This window comes from Cheilinus undulatus, linkage group 9 (genome assembly GCF_018320785.1).
Source record: "Cheilinus undulatus linkage group 9, ASM1832078v1, whole genome shotgun sequence".
NCBI lineage: Eukaryota > Metazoa > Chordata > Actinopteri > Labriformes > Labridae > Cheilinus > Cheilinus undulatus.
Window position 1 is genome coordinate 20,494,753 of NC_054873.1, and position 23,262 is coordinate 20,518,014.

Genomic DNA, 23,262 nt, shown 5'->3' on the forward strand with positions numbered 1-23,262 from the left:
TTCTTTTATTTATTATAAAGTCGTATCTTTACAAGAAACTAAGTTTAAAAAACAGTTAATTGTCAAAAAAAAATTCTGATTTTAAAAAGTTGTGAATATTGACATCATAAACTCAAACATTTTTAGTTTACTACATTGTAAAGTCAAACATTTATTAGAAACCAGACTGAAGTCAGTGGTGGAATTGCCCAAGTTTACAAAAATGTCTTCAGTAAGTCCAGTTGATAATGATAATGTAAGGGTTTTGATGTAAAAACACATGTATTTCCTGATCAATCAGTCCAAATTAGAAGTATATTTAATCAAGCTCCTAACTGCAGGACTTGTGCAAGGACAACAGCTTTCTCTGTTGGGATTTTCTTCCACACAATCAGCTATTTTTTGATTTATTATCTCAAAAAATTCTGAGTCTCGTTTTACATAATTTATATTCACATTTTCGACTTTTAAAGTAAAAGGTTTTCAAGTTTTCTCCTATAAATTTATGAGTTTTTAATCTTGAAAATTTCAATTTTTTTCTCAGAAATTAACAGATTATCTTTTTTTTTTTTTTTTTCCAGAGTGGCCCTTTTACACCATCATAATAATGGATGTTTTATACATAGATCTTTTAGCAACAAGTGTGTGTGGGTCTATTATGATGGGATTTTGTCAAAACAATTGAAATTGATTTTTAATTTCTCCAAGTGGGTCCTGGGGGGCCTTAGCTTTTCTTGGATAGTAGGATGGCCCAAAGGAAAAGGTTGGGAACTGCTGGGTTATTTTACTTTTCTTTCTGACCTTTTTAAGAACATACTACTATGTGGTGCTTGTTATAGTTTATATGATCGCTGACCATTATATTCAGCTCATCAGTTAAAAGCCAGCAATGTTAATACTACTACTTTAAACCCTTTTTTATTTTTATATTAGCTGTTTTTTTAACTGATCCTGTCACGTCCCTTTATCTGTCAGGGTTTATTAAAACAGGCCTGCTCTGCGGTCTTGGTCGTGAAGGACTTTCGATTTTTTCGTCGTGGGATAAAACCAGCCATCAGCCCATTCAGCACTTCTTACTGTAATCTTGTTTTAAAGTGCCTCATTAATTCTTTATTTAACTCAGTGAAACACCTGACTTGTTCTCCTTTCACACTGCATATTGACCCGAGACCAATAAAAGTCAACTGTTAAGCTGCAAAAGAAACATTTCTGGTCAAAATTAAAGCCAGGATTCAGGTCTACTCTGCAGGGTGTAAAAGTTCATTGCTCAGTCTGTGTTACTGCATGTCTGCTATCATTCTGTTGAGAGCTTTTTGAAACTTAAAGTGCAACTTTTCTTGATGTGCAAACTATGAAAGTCTTCAATTTGATGCAAGAACAGGCTCTCATAAAGTTATTTTTTGATGTTTCTGCCCTCTTCTTTTATTCATCAGCTGGAGAATACCGTAAGTTTTTACCCAGTGTGAATAGTTGGGAGAGAGGTGGTAGTAGTAGGTGGTAGATTGATTAGATTTAATGTAGTTTGGTAGAAAAGTAGTTCCAAATGTTAGAAATTTAACAATCCACTCCGAAATCTCTTTTGAAGCATTTATTTGAATGAAATCCTTGTGAAAATCTGTGTTTTTATTGCTGAAACTATGTTATACGGTATCAATTATTCAGTGACATATCTTGTTTTGACTTGAGGTGCCAGTCCTGTGAAAGTATCACAGGATCCCTGTGTGTCTTGAATGCTTTGGTGGGCAAACCGCATGTTTGGCACGGGGACAATATGGCTCTGACACTGAAGGAACAAAAGGCTGTCACCAAATATCTGTGTCAGCTGTCTTCTTTTGCACATAATGCTGAGTGTTTGTCACATTCTTCTCTTTTATGTCTGTACACGTCCAGAACGATAGTGCTCTCTTATTTCTGTAGTATTTTATTCCTGGGAAACTTATACAAATCTACAGTTTCATTTAGCAGACACTTTTGTCCTAAGTGACAAAACTATTTTTGTCCTAAACATGTGAAAGTAAGAACAGAACAAGCAGCACCTAGAAAGAAAGGGAACTACATGAAGTGTCAAATGCAACAGCTTCAAGTCTAATCAGACCCAGGTACTGACAGGAAGTGGACGCACAGGATGTATAAAAGTGAGGTTTTTTATTATCATCAACACTATGATTTACAGCAACATCATCAGTATCTTTATCAACACCATCCCACTTTAACCATCATTATAAAAACTACCTGTATTCTGGACATGCATCTGACAAGTCTTGGCTACTGGAGCATTCACATATTCAACAAGCAGGAAGGAAATGCAACAGCAAGATTCCTTATTTAATTTGAGCCTGATGTGTGACTTGTTACCTGTTTTCACTTAAGGAAGTTGGCACAAAAGTGGATCTCCTCCAGGATGGGTTGAAAAAGGAGTTTGTTCATCTGCAGCCAGTTTAAACCGGGTCCTTTGTGGCTGCTTGATCCCTCAGACTGTGAATAAAACAGCATTTTGTCATTTAAAGTCGTGCCAGTGCACAGCCATGTGATCAGGAGGCTGGAGTCGAACCACTTAAAAGCAGGAATTTCTCACATCTGATTTCTCATTTGGAACACTGCTGGGAATACTGGAAACTTCATTCACAATAAATGACTCTTAATTGGTCCGGTTCACTGTGTGTCAGTTTCAAAAAAGCTTAACTGCTTAAAAAAAAAGCACATCTAAGTCCAACCTTTACAGGGAGAAGGTAGAAAAACTCACATAGAGGACTGAATTCACTCTGACACCTCAGATAAGCTACTCTAAAAATAGAGCAGAAAAGAAGAAAGACAGAGGAAAGACAAAGAAGTGACCTTGAAGACTTGCATTCAGCCTCAAACTTAAGCTCCTCTTTTCACCTGTTTTTTTTTTTCTCTCAGCCACTGCAGTGAAAATGTCTAAGACTGGAAGTTTGAATAAGTTGTGAATGGACTCTTTTGTAATGCTTGTTGTTAAGATATCGTAGCCTGCTTGCCTTCAAGCTATACATTCCAGTACACACTATTTATAATGTCATATCCCCCTTTTTATAAAGATAAGTTGTACTCAAACATCTATTTTTGTCTGCAGTCACAGAAGTCGTGATGATGAACGGATGTCGAAGCCAGCTTCAACACCAGCCAAGCTGGCGGAGGAGGTTCCTCTGCCCAAACCGAAGGAGTCAGCCGTTGCTAGAGAGGAGAAACAGCTCCCACCGCTCCCAGGTCAGAGCGACAACAATCAGACATAAACCAGGATCAGTGTGTTTATCTGTTAAAGTAACCAGAACTTAACACATGACGTGTTTTCAGACTTGTTTTTGTTTCTTGTGCTAGTGAGTGAATACCAAAAGTGGGTTTCCCTGCCCTTAATAAGCAGTAGAACATTAAAAGCCTCTGTGATCGTACATTAAAATCTTGTTTGAACCAGTCATTTTTGCCCTTTTTAAAAGCACAACAGTAATAGAAAAAAAAAAAAAACGTTGGTTCCAGACGCCTGCTGAGCCTGGCTGAGTTTGCCTGAAGCCAAGTGAAAATAAACCGTATGAGTTGATCGAGTCTGACGTTCCTCCCCAGCCTGCAGCACTCTTCTGCCTTTCTGTTTGACCTCCCTGCTCAGGACACTCTGTGCCTTGAGTGTGTGTGTGCGTGTTCAACCGTCTGTGTGATAATACTCTGCCTGTGTGTCTGTTTTTTTTCAGTGGTGTCTCAGTTAAACACATGAGTCTGCACTATTGTTAAAATATGGAAATGTTTGAGGCACTTTTCTTTTGTTTTTAAACATGAATTCTAACATGTTTATGTGTTTTTGTTTGTTTAGAGCCCAAGCCAGTGTATGCTCAACCTGGACAGCCAGATGTTGACCTGCCAGTCAGTCCCTCTGATGCCCCTGTGCCAAGCGCTGCCCATGATGATAGCATCTTACGGTAATATTCATATTACTTTAATTCACATCATGAATTTTTTAGTCCTTATAACTTTAAGGCAAGTTGATTTCAGCCAGTGGTCTCCAACCATTTATTTCAACGCTACTTTGAAAAATTAAAGAGGTCTAAAGCTTCTTGCACCATGTCTGTGATTCGTCACATAACAGATCACACCAATGAACCAGCTGAATTTAGCTGGTTTTTATAAAAGTTGTAAAATGTCAACACCAAAAAAATCAGAGACTTTTTGCCACATTATATTGTGCATCAGCTAGAGCAGAATTTATTTCAGCCTTACTTTTGTAGTTTTCCCTGCAATTGGTGAACGGCTTTTTTGTTTGGATATGTGCAATTTTAAATGATGCCTTCTTTGCCACATTGGCTCTCTTCTTCAGTTGAGTGAATAGATTGCTGATTTTTAAGTTTTGCTTTCGGCTCATTGACCTTTTTAGTTTGTAGCTTGTTGCCTACAGGGATGTCTTGTGCAAAGTTACCATGGACTTTTGTGTGGTGGCATTCTGAAGTTCTTTTGCAGACTGAAATGCTGCACTGCAATGTGACACTCACACTTATCTTTAACTTTTGTGGGGGCAAAAACACTCTATCTCAGTGTGGAATATGTGGCTTTCTACCAGACATTACCACTTAAATTTGACATTTGCAACAAATTTCAAACTAAACAGGCGAATACTTTTACGCATGTTGTCACTTTTGTTTGTGTCAGAAAGTGTATACATATGTTGTTTTTGAATAAAATGAAGAATTATATGGTAAAATAGAATAAAGCTGTTTTACCTTGATTTTACCACCTGGCATGGAAAGTATACACACTCATTGAAGCATAACTGTAATTAATCATTTTAAATGTGATACCTCTTTTACCTTATCAGAGGTAGAGTAAAAATTTTAAGACCTTTAATAATTTTTTATTTCATTTAGTGACACTTTTTGCAGTTTTTCACCACCTGAAACACTGGTTGTGCCTCCTGACATTTGCAATTGATTTTAGAGTAAATAGGCAAATACTTTGACAGATGACTGATCTACAAACCATTTCTCTCTGTCATGAGTGTCAGCTGGAGTCAAATAAATGATAAATTATGCTACAATCTGTGTCTGTCACTTAATTTCAAAATAAAATACTCATAATTTCAGTTGTGCCACTCTAACATTTAAGAACTTGCAAATTCTGTGGCAAAAGTTTTTCATTGATCTTACTTACTTTATTCTGATAAACTTCAATAATATTTCAAAGATTTCAACCATAGTCATGCCAGAGTACTCTAATTAAACTGATACTAAAACTGATACATGCCAATGACTGACAAATTATTTTAAATAGATTAGATTCGGACACAGAAATATGCACGTCATGTCATTGACCCATTAACTGTTGTCAGATTTTTGGACACAGTTTTCTTGGTGACCCACTGAAATTTGTCTAAAGGGACTAAATGGTGACCTGTGGATTAAGGGAATTGGAAATAAAGGGGTATCAGTGTTTTTAAGCACAACAAGCAGTAAACTGTGGTTATTTCTGCTGTCAGTTGCAAAAAGAAGTGCTCATAAAATAACTATGTGATAAAAGTCAAATTACCATCCTCAAGTTTGAGTTTGCTTTAAGACTAAGTTTACACAATGAAAAAGATGCATGTCAGTAAAATTTTGCCAATCTGTTGTCTTTGTTTTCTGTCCTCAGGCCAAGCATGAAGCTAGTGAAGTTCAAGAAGGGGGAGAGTGTAGGTCTGCGGCTCGCTGGGGGGAATGATGTGGGCATCTTTGTAGCAGGGGTGCTGGAGGACAGCCCAGCTGCTAAGGAGGGCCTGGAGGAGGGCGACCAAATTCTCAGGGTGAGATACTTTATACGTTTTCCTTATGATACTCATAACAAGTGTACTGAATGCTAAAATCAAGTGGGTCTCTTGTCAAGGGAGAAGTTGTTAAAATAAGATTGTAAAAAATCTTAAAGCGTATGTTTAATGCTATAAAAGAATAGGGCTTTCTTTATGTTGCTTTAACAATGGGTACCTGATAGTGTCTGCAGAAAGACATGTTTTATGGGGGAATGCATCCTCAAGCTTTCCCTCTTTTTTATTCATGATTTTACACACTGCCAGCTTCAGAATTCTTGTACCTCCAGGCTCGTCTCTTAGCAATGGCCCCAAGGGAGCGCACACTCAAAAAAACACAGTTTCCTCTTGCTGTGTTTGTCCCATTTCCTCAAAGCCATATATCTCTCTGTTTGTACCTCCACCTCCTCCTTCCTCCAGGAATAATGAGGAATAAGCTTGAGTTCTTGCAGTGCTGTTAAACCTGCAGTTACCCAGGCAATACTGAGAACAGGAAGAGTTATGTAAACCTCTTTCTAAATAGAGATGAATACTTTCTGTTGCACACTCTCAACAATAAAACTCAACTTTTTGTTAGAGGTTTAAGGTAAGAGTGTCAATTAGGAATAAAGCTCTGTGTTCCCACATTTCAGGTAAATAATGTCGATTTTGCAAACATCATCCGAGAGGAGGCGGTGCTGTTCCTTCTGGACCTTCCTAAGGGTGAAGAAGTAACGATTTTAGCTCAGAAGAAGAAAGATGGTAAGTGAAGTGTGTAACCCACAATTTCCACAAGGTCTGTATCTGAAGAGTTCTGTCCTCACTACAGTTTTCTTCTGACCAACAGCACATGCCAACACTGGCTTCTTTTCCGTTCAGGGTTGATTTGCTGTTTGGCATAATGTTGATAGAGTGATATTAACTACCTGCAGTCTGTGCCTTGTTTCTTATTTTGAAATTGACCCCTGTGCTATGTGCATTTTCATGTTTGTCTTCCTGTTTGGGTCAATCTGCCCTGTGCAGATTGACGCTTTCAGCAGGCTTCACTGATCATAGACTCGTCACGTTTCTCGAGCAAAGTGCCACTGGTGGCACACACCAGAGATGATTCATGGCATGTGGTGTGGAAAAATTTACAAGAAAGGGAGGGATTTGCCCCCTTTCTAGTCAATCTTTGGGTTTCTGCAACTTCAAGGGGGCGGTGCTGACAGAACACTGATCTGACAGACTGTGTGGAAATTGGGGATAAGGAGTTGAAAAAGGAGATCAAATTGTATTAGAGGAAATGTCCTTGTGTCTCTGACTCACTGATCTTCCCTTCTCAGTGTATCGGCGGATCGTGGAGTCAGACGTTGGGGATTCCTTCTACATTCGGACACACTTTGAGTATGAGAAGGAATCTCCGTATGGGTTAAGCTTTAACAAGGGCGAGGTCTTCCGTGTGGTAGACACACTGTACAACGGCAAACTGGGCTCCTGGCTGGCCATTCGTATCGGCAAGAACCACCAAGAGGTTGAGAGAGGCATCATCCCCAACAAAAACAGGTGACCGCATCTCCATAGACACGTGTCTGCTGAATCTATCATTGTGGGTTAATAATTAATGAATTAGAACACCAGAAGACAGGCCAGCATGGTCGTTAAACTTGTTGTCATGTTCATTCCCATGTAATGTCCTTAGGTACTGGCAGTGTTTTGATCAGCCGTGCCAAGTCTCTGACACATCCATTAGCTGGTGTGACATTAAGACTGTCCCTGTCCTTCTGCCTTTCTTCAACAGAGCTGAGCAGCTCTCCAGCGTGCAGTACACTCTTCCTAAAACAGCAGGGGGCGACAGGGCTGACTTTTGGAGGTTTCGTGGTCTTCGAAGCTCAAAGAGGAACCTGAGGAAGAGCAGAGAGGACCTGTCTTCACAACCAGTCCAAACAAAATTCCCTGCTTATGAGAGGGTCGTACTGAGGGAAGGTAAGGAATCTGACAGTCTGCTTCTCTGAGAGATGAAAGCTGTGTGCTTAAGATGTAAATATTTTATTGTCTTGTTCAGCTGGTTTCCTGAGACCTGTGGTGATATTTGGACCAATTGCTGATGTAGCTCGAGAAAAACTCTCCAGAGAAGAACCAGAACTCTTTGAGCTTGCAAGTATGTTCATATGCATGAGAGTGCACAAAGAATAAAGACAACATGATATTTTTTTTTTTTTTTTTACTAGTAAATCTTTTAACTTTGATTTGTTGCAGAAAGCGAACCAAGAGATGCAGGAACAGACCAGCGGAGTTCAGGAATCATTCGTCTTCACACCATCAAACAAATCATTGACAGAGTGAGCATGCCTCCTGTTATCTTATACACTATAATATTATATTTCAGATACGTTTCAACCATTTCCTGTCTTTATTCCATGAAGGACAAACATGCTGTGCTGGACATCACCCCAAACGCTGTGGACAGGCTGAACTACGCTCAGTGGTACCCTATTGTAGTCTTCCTAAATCCCGATAATAAGCAGGGTGTGAAGAACATGAGGACCAGACTGTGTCCAGAGTCTAGGAAAAGTGCCAGGAAGCTCTATGAAAGAGCAATCAAACTGAGGAAGAATAATCACCACCTGTTCACCAGTGAGTAGGCAGAGAGGGTTAAATCACAATAAATTAAAACTATCAATTTTCTCTTTTAATTGTTCATTCTTGAAGAAGTGATCATAAGTATTTATTCTCTTCCAGCAACTATTAACTTAAATAATATGAATGACGGCTGGTACGGGGCTCTGAAAGAAACGATACAGCAGCAGCAGAATCAGCTGGTGTGGGTGTCAGAGGGGAAGGTGAGACACTTCCATTTCACTGGGCGAAATTTTGTATCCTGTTTGTTCGACTGAGCAGCATGCGTGATGATAATTTTTCTTTTCTACAGGCGGATGGCACTACAGAGGATGATTTGGACATCCACGATGACCGCCTGTCCTATCTGTCAGCACCAGGAAGTGAATACTCCATGTACAGCACGGACAGCCGCCACACTTCGGACTACGAGGACACAGACACAGAAGGTGGCGCATACACAGACCAGGAGCTGGATGAGACTTTGAACGATGAGGTGGGTCTACCCACAGAGCCCGCCATCACTCGCTCTTCAGAGCCTGTGCGAGAAGACCCACCTGTAATTCAGGACACCCCCGGTTACCCTGGTTACCAGCATCCTGTGCAGCCTGACCCAGCAAGTCGCATAGATCCCGCTGCTTTCAAGATGGCTGCTCCACAACAGGTAAAGTTCATGTTTAGTTCCTATTGGTCATCACTGATGGATGTTTGTTGAGCAGGAGAATAGCTTTTATGTTTACTGTTGTCTCTTTGTTCAATTTTAATGTCTGTTGCTAAGTGATAAACATGTTTAGAAGCTACTGGTATTATTTATTCTGATCACATTTCTGTGATTGATTCTCTGGCTGGTGTAAAAGTGATTCAGTGTAAGGAAGGAGACCTTGGTGTTGGGGTGAGCTGTACTTTTTGTGCCCTTGGCAGGCTGTGTCATAAATGTCTCTTAACAATACTTCACAGCAAGATGAGGCTGCTCTGCCCTTGCCCTCCTTGCCTCCGCCGGTGGTAGCGCCCCCTGCTGTTGAGCAGCCTGTACAGCTTGAGGGTATGCACCTAGAGGAGCCGCCTGCTGCAGCCGCAGCTCCTCAGGCTGACTCACTTAGCAGCCCCAGCCCTGCCCCTGAGCTAATTCAGCCCCCACCACCACCACACGAACCCCACCCGTCTGGACCGCCCGGTCCAGAACCAAAGGTACCCGCTGTTTCACCAGCCACTCGGACCGGGCCTGGGCCCCAGCCTGCTGTTTTAACTGCCTGTCTTCTCGCACATGCTTTCCACTCGCTCTCTGCATGACATGCCCACACTGTGTGACTCACTGAGCCCACTGTGTGCCTCTGGCTCCCAGAGAAAATGTGCGACAGACTCGTCCACATGCACCACAGTGGGCTGGGAGACCAGAAGGACTGGTACATCTGAGTCTTTGAAGTGGGTGAAGACATCCACAACCAGCCCTAACTGTTGCCTTTACTTCCTTTGCATGGCTCCTAATGTTTTTGGGTTCCTTTCAGCTTCAACTCTTCTGTAGATACTTGATAGTAGCACTGACAGTGGCATCATAGTGGTAGATGTGTCGTCTGTTGTAGTGCCAGTAGTTTGACGTTGCATTAGATGCAAACTGAATGTTGGTTGCATGATGAAAGCTAACCTGCAGACAGTATTCTTTGTAACGATCAAGCAAATCTTTTTATGGAAAAATAATGTACTTACCAGCACACTGCATTGTGTCTTCTGTTTAGCACTTCTGTCCTGAGTAGATGCCAACAAATCAACCTTTTCCCATGGGATTAACTCTAGATTTGCTGTCTACAGGCTACACATCATATGTTTGAAATGACGCCTTTCAGAAATGTGCAAATTACTTCTTAAATCAACATTAATAACATTTTTATTTGTAAACTCCATTTTTTTAATGATCATTCTTGAAAGGCATCGTGTCAAACAGGCATTCAGAACTGTTTTTGAATAATGGACAAGGGTTTGCTTGTGTAATTGCACTTTGAATAGATGTCTGTTTAAATGGTTGAAGGATTATTTTAAATTATTTGGTTATTGTTATACATGTTTAGTTCCATGAGGTTTCCGTTTATTTCCCAGAATTGGATTTAATCATAATTTCTCTAAACCGAGTGTTTTGAAAGCATTTTTATTGACTGCTCTTTTCAAACTGGTGGTGGTAAAAAGTTAAAATGTTCAGGTTAAAATAGACGTATTCATATGCTGATGTTTCTTCACAGATGTACAAGAAAGATCTGTATAATATGGAGGACCCTGTACGAATCAACCACGGCCTGAAGCAGTCTATGAGCTACACTCACCAGCCGCCGTACCAGGACAAACAGCCATACCGCGAATACGACCACCCGCCTTACGGATACGATGGAGGCGGCTACACAGAACCAAAGCCTCACAACACTGACTCTCACCTGCACTACGACAACCGTGTGCCTCATTACAGTGAACAGTGGCCCCCCTACGACCAGCAAACCTCGTCCTCCCAGCCCGCAGGCTACCAACAGGGCCACCAGCAACCTATGGGCTACAACCCCCGCTCCCCTTACGAGGACAGACCAGGGAGGGACTACAGTCCTCCTCAGCCACGCTATGATGAGGCCCCGCCGGTGGGCTATGACGGCAGACCACGCCACAGTAAACCTGGGCCCATTCGTTACGATGAGCCCCCACCCCCGCCCCCACCAGCTGGCTACGACGCTCGCTCTCCATATGAGGCAGAACCTCACGGCTTCCCCATTAATTCCCCTCGCTCGCCTGAGCCTCCAAAGCAGTTTTACGGAGATGCCGGTCTCAGGCCCACCTACATGCCCGGGCCGCCAAACCGGGGCTACAAGCCAGGGATGCACGAGATAAACTCTGAACCCACGATTCCCCCTCCTAAGCCAGAGCCCCTCCCCTCACCAGGTGAGCCAGCCACCACTCCGGGCTCTAAACACTTCCCTCCTCCACCCCGGGAAGAGCTGGATGAGGACCCAGCCATGAAACCGCAGTCAGTGCTCAACAGAGTCAAGATGTTTGAGAATAAACGGTCTGTTTCTATGGACCGGGCTAAAGAGGGAGAGTCGTCAGCTCTCAGGGTGAGTTCCTCACAGAGGTGTTCAGTTTACATTTCAAAGGGACAAAGAGTTTGTAATTTATTCATTAAGCATACTGGACTGTAGAAGGACCTCAAGATAGTGATGTAATGTCCTGTAACTCTACATTTAAAACTTCAGATGAACAAGTTATAAAATATAAAAATAAAGTGAATGTTCTTTTATTGTCTAATGAACAAAGAAAGTTTTTTTTGTAAAGTATGAGTATTGTAATGTATTATGTTGCGTATGATGTTATATAATGATTCTTTATCAATTTTTATTTATTGTAACCTTGATTTTAATAAATCGAAAGGTTAGACAGAATACTAGAGCAAAGTTTTGTTATAAACGATGCTCCTGTGATGTGCAGCTTTATAACAAGAGCGAGAGGATGGGGGTATACAGAGAACAGCTGTCCTGCTTGAACCATGTTAAGTTTGCACAGCTTATATATTTATTATAAATCTAACGTGAGACGGCAATGTAAAATAATTGTATCAAAGGAGACATGCGGCAGCTGACTTTTCCCTTTTTGTATATCTGTGGTCTGCTGCGGACAGCACTCGTGCTACCTCAGCCATAACAAGTGGTGTTGTTATCCGTGAACGATCTAATACAGCGGTTATATACAGATAAAGACGTAGATGTAGTCGGCAAACTAAGGGGAGAGATCCTTCCTGCAGTAGCGTCACAGCCAGAACTGTCAACAGACGTTCGGGGGGAATTTAAAAAAAAAAAGAAAAAGAAAAAAAAAAGAATAGCTTGAAGCATTGATTTAGATCGAGGTTTTGACTTTAAATCGATCTGATTGTAACATTTATCAATCGATTGATATATCGATATACATTGATGAATCGTTACACCTCTACCAGATGCTGGTGCCAAATGTTGATGTTTTGATTTAAAATTGCCACTTGGCACTTATGACATGAATGAGGGTAATGTAACAAAAGTTAACAGGCCAAAGATGAAGGGGACAGCAGTGAAAAGACAAAATGGATAAGCATGATATGAAACTGCAGTTAAAGGAATACATTAGTCCTGCACTTGACCTTTGTAGAAGCATTTTATGTTCTCAGGTCAATAAGATTTCATAATTTATTATTATGTAATTGTCCTGCAATATCTTTCAGAATTGCTGCATCGTGATATTATAGAGGGTATATTATATTATATGGCGAACTATTGTTGTACTATGAAAAGCTAATATCACTTGATAAACAGCAAAGCATCTAAAAGGTAAAAATAGGTTTTCCCAGAACACAGTAGTATTTTATGAAGAAGCTGTAGATCTGCAAAACTTGAAACTACAAACCTTTTTGTTTTGTTTGTTTTTTTTTGGTTTGTCTTGTGAGCTGTGTTGCATGTTAATAGAGATCTGTGTGCATGCAATCCATTCATGTGAAGCAAAATCTGGATCAGAAGCAAAAACCACCAAACACGGGCGCTCTCTCTCTGTGCTTTTCAGCCTGCCGATGTTCCTAAACCTGTGAGTGCACCTGGTCCAGTCCTCAAAGCCAACTCCCTCAGCAACCTGGAGCAGGAGAAGACCTATAGGTATGTAGTCCACGTCACAGCGACACCGGCTGCTGAGGAAAACTCAGAGATCCTTGCAAAGATCCTTGAATCACTTTATTGTTGTTGGAGCTCCACCTAGTGGACACAAGTCGATTTGTTGCAAGCTTGGAACAAAGGCACAGAACACTTGCAGAAGTCGATTTTTTCTGACAGATATCCACTCTGCAAAGGAGCAGGATCATTACACAGTTCACTGCAGAATGGTTATGGTTCTCATTCAGATAGTTTCTAAACATTCTTAAATTTCATTCAGAGTATAAAAAAAGATATCAAATTTTATCAGAATATTGTCCAGCATGCTCTAGATAAGTCCTGCAGCCTGTCTCTTCTTTACATTTGGCTTTTTCCTTCTCTGCAGAGCTCCAGAGCCTCAGAAGCCCCATCCTAAACCTCTGGATGATTTAGCGCGTACCAACCACTATGACCCTGATGAGGATGAGGAGTACTACAGAAAGCAGTTGTCTTACTTTGATCGCCGCAGCTTCGACAGCAAGGCAATGGGCCAACCGCCACCTGGCATCAACCGCTTCCATGATCTGCCCAAACCAGCTCAGCTGTCCTACCCATACAACAGGTACAGCAACAATACACCTCCTGCCAGCAGCATTGGCTGGAGTACAACATTCCTCTTTAGCCACTTCAGCTCAAGAATCCTAATGGATTTGATTAAGTGTGTTGTTTGTTTACCTGCTGCAGGGTTGAGTCTGTAGAGAAGGTGAGCCCAGTAGAGAAGAGATATGAACCTCTGCCCCAAATCAGCCCGTCATCACAGTACGGTCCGCCTGTGTCAGCAATCCCACCGAACACACTGCCCAAGCTCAGCCCTGGTGATGGTGAGAAATCACACTCCACCTGTACTCTTTATCTTCATCATGAACATGTAGAGCTGTAAACATAAACAATGATGCATAAATTCTGTTACTGCGCAAAGGAGTATTTTTTTGGTAAATAATAAGTGAAATATAAACTAATCTGCAAACATTCATCAAAATGATTAAGTTTGTTTTTCATAAATCTGTCAATCTGTTATAATGAGGGCTCTCAAGCCTGATTGCAGCACATGCATGAAAAAGCATGGATCTCTTTAATTAGTCTGTTTCTAGTGGCATTTTTCTTCTGCAGTGTTCCATTTTTTTTAACAGGGCAAAAACTTACGCGTAGAATCCAGAGATGCATTGGTTTAACATGGGCATCAACCAGTATCCGCCCTGCTGACAGACATCACCCATTGGCCAAATTATGTCATAAACAGATATCAGTTACCAGTGATTATCTGTTGTGTCCAGTCAATTTCATGCTGTCATCTGTTATATCAAAGAAGAGAATTTTACAGGTCAGACAAGGTGACTTGTTGGACAAACTGATCTGATTTCATGATCAAATGTGAGAGAAATGTTGGCACAGTAGAAGTGTTGCACCAAAAGAAGTATTAAGAAAACATTGGTATTGGTATCAGCTCTAGTTTCTTACTTTAAGTTATTGTCTCCATCTCCTTCTGTTTCCAGTGAACTCCATACCTGAGCCGCTGACCTCGCCTAACCCCAAACCTGAGCTGGCTGCTCTCAGGCCGCCCAGCAGGGATGAACCCACACCAGGAGGCTACCTTCCCCCTAGGGGGCCTCTAGACAAACCCCCAGTCAACGGTACTGATACAGCACCGCCAAAGACGCTGGGCGCTCCCGCTCCTACCAGCTACAACCGCTACGTTCCTAAGCCGTACACCAGCTCAGCCCGGCCTTTTGAGCGCAAGTTTGAGAGCCCGAAGTTCAACCACAACCTGCTGCCCAACGACACACAGGTCAAGAGCGACCTCCTCGGGAAGCCCAGCGTGGTGAGCAACAGCGGAGGGAAGCCTCAGCTGTCACCCCAGCCCCTCGATCATGACAGCGGCCTGGACACCTTCACGCGCACCATGGACAACAGGCCCAAATACCAGCACAATAACATCAACGCCATCCCCAAGGCCATCCCTGTGAGGTGAGACTCTCTCGGCAGGTAAATACTAAGGTTGGCAAAGCTGTAAATACTTCAGCTCATAGATATAAGAAGTATTTTAATGATCGGTTGCATTGAAAACCCAAAGATCTTTTGTCATCATTTTAACCTGAAGCTGCTTCAAGAAAGAGAAAGAGAGGTCCATTTTAACTTGAGGTGATATTTCTGCCCTTCTCTCATATGCTGTAAAATTTTATTGAGTACAGTATCAAGAATAAGAGTATAGGCATGGTATCAGCACCAATACCAATGCCTGTAGTGCAGGGGTTTACTTGCAGTTTTGAGTAAATAAAAACTAGAAATTTTGTACTTTTCATTGCCTGTTACTTTGCTGCCATCATATCATTGAAATAGGTATTACTTCAGTATTTCCTGTATCATATATACTAAGATAATACTGAGAAAAAAACACACAGACTTGTTTGTCCACTGGTGTGTTATTCTCACGTCCTCTGCTGTTTTATTCTCCGCTGAGTCTCTGTTACCTGATGACTGATGATGCTTCCCTCCACCCCTCAGCCCCAGTACACTGGACGACGACGACGAGGATGAAGGACACACCGTGGTGGCCACTGCCCGAGGGATCTTCAACTGTAATGGAGGCGTCCTGAGCTCCATCGAGACAGGCGTCAGCATCATCATCCCCCAGGGTGCCATCCCGGAGAGCGTGGAACAGGAGATTTACTTCAAGGTGTGCCGGGACAACAGCATCCTGCCCCCCCTCGACAAGGAGAAAGGTCTGTCTCTGACTCTCTTTATACAGTACCTGTAATACCTTAAAGAAAGAAAACTAGTCTGTAAAACCGTGTTGTTGACTTTAGATAAACATATCCACAGTTTTTTTTCTAAAGTGGTTATATCAAGTTTCAACTGTGAATTTATTAGATTGCTGTAGATTAAATGCCATAAATTGTCTTAAAGTGACAGGTTGTACCTTTTGTTTGTGGTAAAATGTACCTGTGACAAGAAGTCTGAAAAGTGCACATTAAAGCTGCTGAGTGAGAGAACAAGAAGATCTAAAAACAGAATCCAGGCGAGGCAGCAATCACATCTTAGAAATGATCTCACTCCCCCTTATTGGATGATGGATAATCATCTGTGCTGATTGATCCCTGGATCCTTAATTTTGTGGAATTCAAATCTTGTTTTGCGTCTGTACAGGAGAAACGCTGCTAAGTCCGCTGGTGATGTGTGGCCCGCACGGACTCAAGTTCCTGAAGCCGGTGGAGCTACGCTTACCTCACTGTGCGTCTATGACCCCTGATGGTTGGTCTTTTGCTCTAAAATCCTCCGACTCCTCGTCGGGTACGCTGTCCTCTCTCTGTCCTTTGGGGTCTGTGGGGCTTTTGATGATTAGAGAGGAGAGATTTTAATGTTTCGATCATCTGAATCAGCACATTTGTTTTCCCATATTCCGCTTGTTTCTTTTTCATGCATGTGCTGCTGAACCTCATGCTTAATTTAAGTTGCACAGCTTTTTTTTTTTTTTTTTGTAAAACTGGCAACTTTCTTTCAACTGCTCCTCCTCCAATTGTTGCTGCTTTTTTTCTTGAGATTGTAAAATAGTACAAGATAAATGCAGCTTTTTAACAACAGAGGAAATTGAACTCTAAAGGACAATTGAAGACATGCTGTCAAGTCAAATCAAGAGGCATGGTATGATTTGATAGAAAATTAAGTAAAATGCAGAATAACTGTACAGAATGTTAAGATTACTTTGCAAACATTACAGACTAAGAAACATTTCATATACAAAATAGAGGAAAAGATCAGTGGTCTAGCCCAGGGGTAAAAGCTATGTAGTGGACATTACTATGCAAGTCAATGTAGCTACATTAGCTTTAGCAACATGAGCTTTAGCAAACATGGCTCAAGCAACACAAGCTATATGGATAATGTAGCTACATAGCTAACATTAGCTTTGTATCTTAGTACAGGTACATCTCAAAAAATTAGTATATCACAAAAAAGTTCAATATTTTTGGTCACTCATTTCAGAAAGTGAAACCCATATATTATATAAAGTCATTACACATAGAGTGCAATATTTCATGCCTTTATTTCTTGAAATGTTGATGATTATGGCTTACAGATAATAAAAACCCAAAATTCAGTGTCTCAGAAAATTAGAATACTGTGAAAAAGTTCAATATTTGAAAGTCATGGTGTCACACTCTAATCAGCTAATGAACTCCAAACACCTGCAAAGGTTTCCTGAGCCTTTAAATGGTCTCTCAGTATGGGTCAGTAGGCTACACAATCATGGGAAAGACTGCAGACTTGACAGATGTCCAGAAGACAGTCACTGACACCCTCCACAGGGAGAGTAAGCCACAGAAGGTCATTGCTAAAGAAGCTGGTTGTTCACAGAGTGCTGTATCCAAGCATATTCATAGAAGGTTGAGTGGAAGGAAAAAGTGTGGTAGGAAAATGTGCATCAGCATAAGGGATAACCGCAGCCTTGAGAGGATTGTCAAGAAAAATCCATTCAAGAATTTGGGGGAGCTTCACAAGGAGTGGACTGAGGCTGGAGTCAGCGCATCAAGAGCCACTACGCACAGACGAATCCTAGACATGGGCTACTAATGTGGCATTCCTCTTGTCAAGCCACTCCTGAACCAGAGACAATGTCAGAAGCGTGTTACCTGGGCTGTGGAGAAAAAGAATTGGACCGTTGCTCAGTGGTCCAAGGTCCTCTTTTCAGATGAAAGTACATTTTGCATGTCATTTGGTAATCAAGGTCCCAGAGTCTGGAGGAAGAGTGGAGAGGCACAGAATCCACGCTGCTTGAAGTCAAGTGTGAAGTTTCCACAGTCAGTGATCATTTGGGCTGCCATGGCATCTGCTGGTGTTGGTCCACTGTGTTTTCTGAAGTCCACAGTCATTGCAGCCATCTACCAGGACATTTTAGAGCACTTAATGCTTCCTTCTGCTGACAAGCTTTATGGAGATGCTGATTTCATTTTCCAGTAGGACTTGGCACCTGCCCACACAGCCAAAGGTACCAAAAGCTGGTTCAATGACCATGGTGTTACTGTGCTTGATTCTGACCTGAACCCCATAGAGAATCTATGGAGTATTGTCAAGAGGAAGATGAGGGACACCAGACCCAACAATGCAGATGACCTGAAGGCCGCTATCAAAGCAACCTGGGCTTCCATTACACCTGAGCAGTGCCACAGGCTGATCGCCTCCATGCCACGCTGCATTGATGCAGTAATTCATGCAAAAGCAGGCCCAACCAAGTATTGAGTGCATAGAAATGAACATACTTTTCAGAAGCCTGACATTTCTGTTTAAAATATCCTTTTTTTATTGATCTTGTGTAATATTCTAATTTTCTGAGACACTGAATTTTGGGTTTTCATTATCTGTAAGCCATAATCATCAACATTTCAAGAAATCAAGGCTTGAAATATTTCATTCTATGTGTAATGAGTCTATATAATATATGGGTTTCACTTTCTGAAATGAGCAACAAAAACTATTGAAGTTTTTCATGATGTTTTAATTTTTTGAGATGTACCTGTAGATATGCCTAGTAGCTTTGTTAGCCTTAGCTCCTTTATCTACGTTTGCTGCATTAGAATGTTTTCATGGAGGATAAGCTTTTTTCCTATGAGAAGACTGTTTCCTCTGCTTTATTAACTGTTTTGTGAACGGGTTGTGCAGGTCAGGTTTTTAACTTAACTTGTTGTATCATAACCCTTACCTTAACTCCTGTCCTCACCTAACCCAAAATTTAATCTGATTTTATTTTGAAAGTTTTAGAACAGATGTAGTGGCTCACACTAGCTGTTTGCAAGAGGCAGCCAGACCCTTCTCTCATAATTTGGGGATGGGGGTTTAACATAGAGTAATAATTGCATTTAAACTTTAATTTGAAAATAATGATAATAGAAAATGAGTGTTTGACTGTTTGTAAAGTATATATGGTAACAAAAAGCAGTAGTTGTGCAAAGTGTAGACTGTAGTCATGGGAATACATGGGTTTATACTTTTAAAAACAGGATATCCTGAGATGTTTTTTTTACTTTATTAAACAGTCAGTATAATTTCTCAGTACATCTGACCTCTGTAGGTGAATAAATGACGGACAGATATCTGCAGATAAATTGGAAAATATAAATTTAAAAAACTTTCAGGCTTTAAAGCCTTCAACATTTGATGTGTGTTCAATCATTTATTTTAAATGGCAACATATTTTTCCAAAATGTATATAATTTGTTTTTATTCATTACTTAGTTTATTTTTATGAATGGATTAAACAGTTTGACCATTGCTTGCTTCCTATGCCACTGCACTGCTATCATAATTTGATTTATTCGCTAAAGGTAGAATTGAATAATAAGCATTATAGGTGTGAAAATGACATGCTGACTGATAGTTATGTTACTACTGATGCTGGTGAATTGAAGAGTACTTACTTATTTAACTTTGCAACTGGATTTATAGTAATCTGCTGGTTTACTAATGCATGAAACAGCTAACTGTGTTGAATAAGTGATTGCTTTAACCTTGGCTTGTTACATTAACACTCTGTAATCATCATGACTTTATTTTTTATTACTGTAAAACTTCATAATTAGCCCAGGACTTTAATTGAATTCAGTCTAAAAGTCATCCTTCCTTTATTTGGGACAGGCATCAGTATGAGACAGGTCTTAAGTAATTCAAACAAAACTCATGCACAGTGTTTTGCCCATATTGATTATGTCTGCATGTGCAGAGGTTTTTGTCCTCAAAGCAGGCAGCCTGGGTTCAAGTCAGCCTTTGGCTCCTTTCCCACATGTCATTCCTCTCCTTCTCCCTCTCCCTCTCCCTCTCTCTCTCCCCCAGTTTCTGTCTCTATCCACTGTCCTATTTCAAAAAAGGCCCATAAACAAATATTCAGATAGAAACCAAGCACACCTTAGATAGAAAAGACTAGCTTCTAGGATTTACACCAGGAAGAATATTTAACTGTCTACAAATTCAGGATATTGATTAACAAATTAAAAATCATTAATTTCATTTTTGAGACAGTCCATTTATATAAACCTGCTGCAGTGTTAGGAGAAGGAGAGAGCCCCTGTACTATAATAACTGATGAGTGCTGTGATGCCTGTGGAGCTTAGTAAATATATCAGAATGTCTTTAGTTTTTAAAACCATATGTTATAGCATTCAAATTTTGCTTTGAAGGTTTAAAAACATTACTTTTCATATTATTAACATTTAATTCCATTTCAAAAGCCACTAGAAGCAGCAGAGTTTTCTCTATCCCTGCCTGTAAGCCAGCCCTACCTTCATTAGTCAAATGATTTGGCATCACCAGGCTAGTAATATTAAGGGGATCGCAGACTGTGCATTTCTGACAGTCACTCTCATAGACTGTTCATCTGAGACACTGTATATCTCAAGGAAGTGCTGTAATTTGCCGGTACAATGTATTTCCAGTTGTAAGTTTATATATATATATATATATATATATATATATATATATATTTATAAAAAAGTCTTTTAGTTGCATTCACGAAATAACCACATTGCAAACATTACAGATTTAACAGTGGCTCACTTTAGCCTCATTAGCTTTAGCTAAAACTAACATACCTATGCTATCTACTTAATGAAGGTTAGGTGATTTAGCTAAGTTAGCTTAAGCAAGGTGAGCTTTAGGAAATGTAGCTAAAGCTAACATAGCTACATATCTTACATAGCTGCTTTATGAGCTTAACTTTAGCTATGTAAGCTACGTAGCTCGGTTAGCTATGTAGCTAGTTATCTATAGCTAAGTTAGCTTTAGCAAATGCTTACTTAGCTCTGCATTTAACTTAGATACATATCTTGCATAGCTGCTTGAGAGCTTAGCTTTAGCTCCATTAACTACATAGCTCCTTTATCTATGTAGCTTACGTAGCTAACAGGTCTACATAAGCTACACTGTCTGCATTTATTCAGCTTTATTAAACATTTTGTAATTAGGTTTTACAGGCCAGGTTTTAAACTTTAAATCTTTCGTATCCTAATCTTTACCTTACGCTGAACAGAGGTTTAATTCAATTTTATTTCAAACATTTTCACGTGTATTTCCATTAAGAGATATGTGACATCTCAGATGAACGGCTGGTGAGAGTAGCCCTCAGAAATGAACAGTCTGAAGCCAGACTGTCTTGGAGAGTGGGCCTTAAATTTGTGGTGAGCTTTTATTTGAAGTTTTACAGTAATTCCTGCTTTTTAGATTAATAAATGTAGTTGAACTTTTCTTTCTGAGACTTGAGTATTAGCTGCATCCTCTCATCCCTTTTTTTTCCCCTAGGTGATCCCAAAACCTGGCAGAACAAATCTCTCCCCGGAGACCCAAACTACCTGGTGGGTGCAAACTGTGTGTCAGTGCTCATTGACCACTTCTGAAGAGGGCAACAGCTGGCCTGTTACTGAATGTGATACATTGGGGGAGAGGACCTCTGTCGCCCCTGTGGAGCTCCCTCCAACTGGGCAGGGGCGCACGATGCTCGAAGTATGAACTCGATACTCTCACGTTGTTTACTGTGCCCAAAAACCTACGAAAAAAGAAAAAAAACAAACACACACACAAGGAGAGTCGGAGTCCAGCATCCCCAAGGCTGCACTCTTTGTTTTCTCTTTAACTTTTTTTTTTTTTCGGTGCTTTCAAGGCTTGCAAAAAATAAAGATTAAAAACAAGTTATTTAAACAAAGGAACTGAAGTTGGAATGCATGACCAGTGCCACAGACTGAATACTCATTTTGACATTTTTAAGCTAATTTTGTAAAAGGTCAGAGCAGTGTGAGGAAAAAGGCGAATTTTAAAACTTGTTTAATATTGCAATGGGAATTTTTGCGTACTGTAGAAAAAGAGAAGTAAAAAGTGAGACTCACAACAGTAAAGTTGGTATATGCAAAACCTTACTTTGTGAGTCGTGTGGTCATGCGTTTCACTCATGAAGGACTCCCTGGGGCTCATGAAGGAAGAGATGAAGAATAAAAAAATGAAGGTTAAGTATTAATACAAGGCGCTTGTTTGGTCAAACGGCGCTCTCTCTGTAAAACTGAAGTTTTTGTAGCAATGTTTTACCGTAGATAAATATACTGACTTGATTTTACAAACTCCTGCTGTCTAGAGATCTATGCATGTGCTATGACTCAGGTCCAGAAGCCTGCTACTACTAAGTTCAACACATGAAAATCCCATCGTACACTGCAAGCAGTGATGCCTTATCTGCATATTAACTTTTCAGTGAAACTTTAAAACATCGGATATCCTTCAGTTCTAGCGATCACTACTACGGATGAAAAAGTTGTCTCTGCATTTTTCTCATGAAACTCGGATTTAGCACACGAGAATAATCGAGGCTGATGAAAAGGTATGCTTTCTTTTACTGCTATGCATATGAAGTCTGAGGAAATACAAAAAAAGCTAGAAGATGTTTAAAATGTTGGCTGTACATATTGCTAGTATATGGCCTTGGTTCTCTGTAAATGAACTTTTGTACATCTTTGTTATTTTGTATAAAAGAGTAAATGTTTGTTTAAAAAAGAGAGAGCGGTTACATTGGTTATGTTTGTATTCTGGTTATACCCCTGAGCCTTGGAACTGACATAAGCAGTAATAAGTCCGACTTTTCTACCAACATATACACACACTACTTAAGGCATTTTTACTTAAGGTCAGAAAACTTTTTATTCTTATTTACAAACTAGAGAAGTGCTTGGTTTAAATAATTTTAAAAGATGTAATTGAGGGGGTCTGCTGTGAAGAGTGGGCCCTTCCTTTATTTGTGATACTGGATGCTGTATTGTGTGCCCTGAAATGTATTTTTGTACTAATAGACAATTTATTATGGCACATCAGTACTATTTTCTTTTGATATGATAACACTGCTTCAACCCAACACTAGTTTACTTTCCCGTGTGGCTGACATTCTTTTTATTTATTTTCATTTTTCTTCGGTTCAACTGTTTGTTGGTTTTTCTTTTGCAACACATTTCTAAGTATACCACTGTATTAATAAATAAATTCATTTTTAAAGTATCTGCTCCTTGCATCAGTGTGTTGTGTTGATCGAAACCTCCAGATGTTTTGTGTATCGACACACCCAGACTGTTTTTTTTTGCCAAAGAATTTGTTGTCTGGTTAAGAAGTTGGCGGTTGTATTAACAGTATGTAATGCTTGATTTACGTTTTCTTCTTCCCACAGCTGCTTCCCAATCAGTCCCACATGTAAAAACTGAGCTGTTGGCCGGATTATCTCTAGACACTGAGGTGAAA

General features: G+C 40.3%; 1 protein-coding gene across 9 annotated transcripts in view; it reads left to right on the forward strand.

Moving 5' to 3' along the window:
• tjp1b (tight junction protein 1b) overlaps nucleotides 1-23,025 on the forward strand; it is a 49,080-nt gene extending 26,055 nt beyond the window's left edge. For 3 of the 9 annotated variants that reach the window (XM_041794948.1, XM_041794949.1, XM_041794953.1), the window contains exons 9-28: nucleotides 3,071-3,204; nucleotides 3,800-3,905; nucleotides 5,605-5,755; nucleotides 6,388-6,496; nucleotides 7,060-7,279; nucleotides 7,515-7,699; nucleotides 7,779-7,874; nucleotides 7,973-8,055; nucleotides 8,140-8,350; nucleotides 8,456-8,556; nucleotides 8,646-8,996; nucleotides 9,290-9,520; nucleotides 10,564-11,418; nucleotides 12,887-12,975; nucleotides 13,355-13,570; nucleotides 13,693-13,829; nucleotides 14,502-14,973; nucleotides 15,511-15,728; nucleotides 16,153-16,296; nucleotides 21,292-23,025. In XM_041794948.1, the coding sequence (XP_041650882.1) occupies nucleotides 3,071-3,204; nucleotides 3,800-3,905; nucleotides 5,605-5,755; nucleotides 6,388-6,496; nucleotides 7,060-7,279; nucleotides 7,515-7,699; nucleotides 7,779-7,874; nucleotides 7,973-8,055; nucleotides 8,140-8,350; nucleotides 8,456-8,556; nucleotides 8,646-8,996; nucleotides 9,290-9,520; nucleotides 10,564-11,418; nucleotides 12,887-12,975; nucleotides 13,355-13,570; nucleotides 13,693-13,829; nucleotides 14,502-14,973; nucleotides 15,511-15,728; nucleotides 16,153-16,296; nucleotides 21,292-21,386 (4,204 nt within the window). In that variant the 3' untranslated portion in view covers nucleotides 21,387-23,025. Of the gene's footprint in view, nucleotides 1-3,070; nucleotides 3,205-3,799; nucleotides 3,906-5,604; nucleotides 5,756-6,387; nucleotides 6,497-7,059; nucleotides 7,280-7,514; nucleotides 7,700-7,778; nucleotides 7,875-7,972; nucleotides 8,056-8,139; nucleotides 8,351-8,455; nucleotides 8,557-8,645; nucleotides 8,997-9,289; nucleotides 9,521-10,563; nucleotides 11,419-12,886; nucleotides 12,976-13,354; nucleotides 13,571-13,692; nucleotides 13,830-14,501; nucleotides 14,992-15,510; nucleotides 15,729-16,152; nucleotides 16,297-21,291 lie in introns of those variants that run through there. The other 6 variants (XM_041794952.1, XM_041794958.1, XM_041794956.1 and 3 more) reach the window with 4 other exon arrangements.
• The last annotated feature ends 237 nt before the right edge of the window (nucleotides 23,026-23,262 follow it).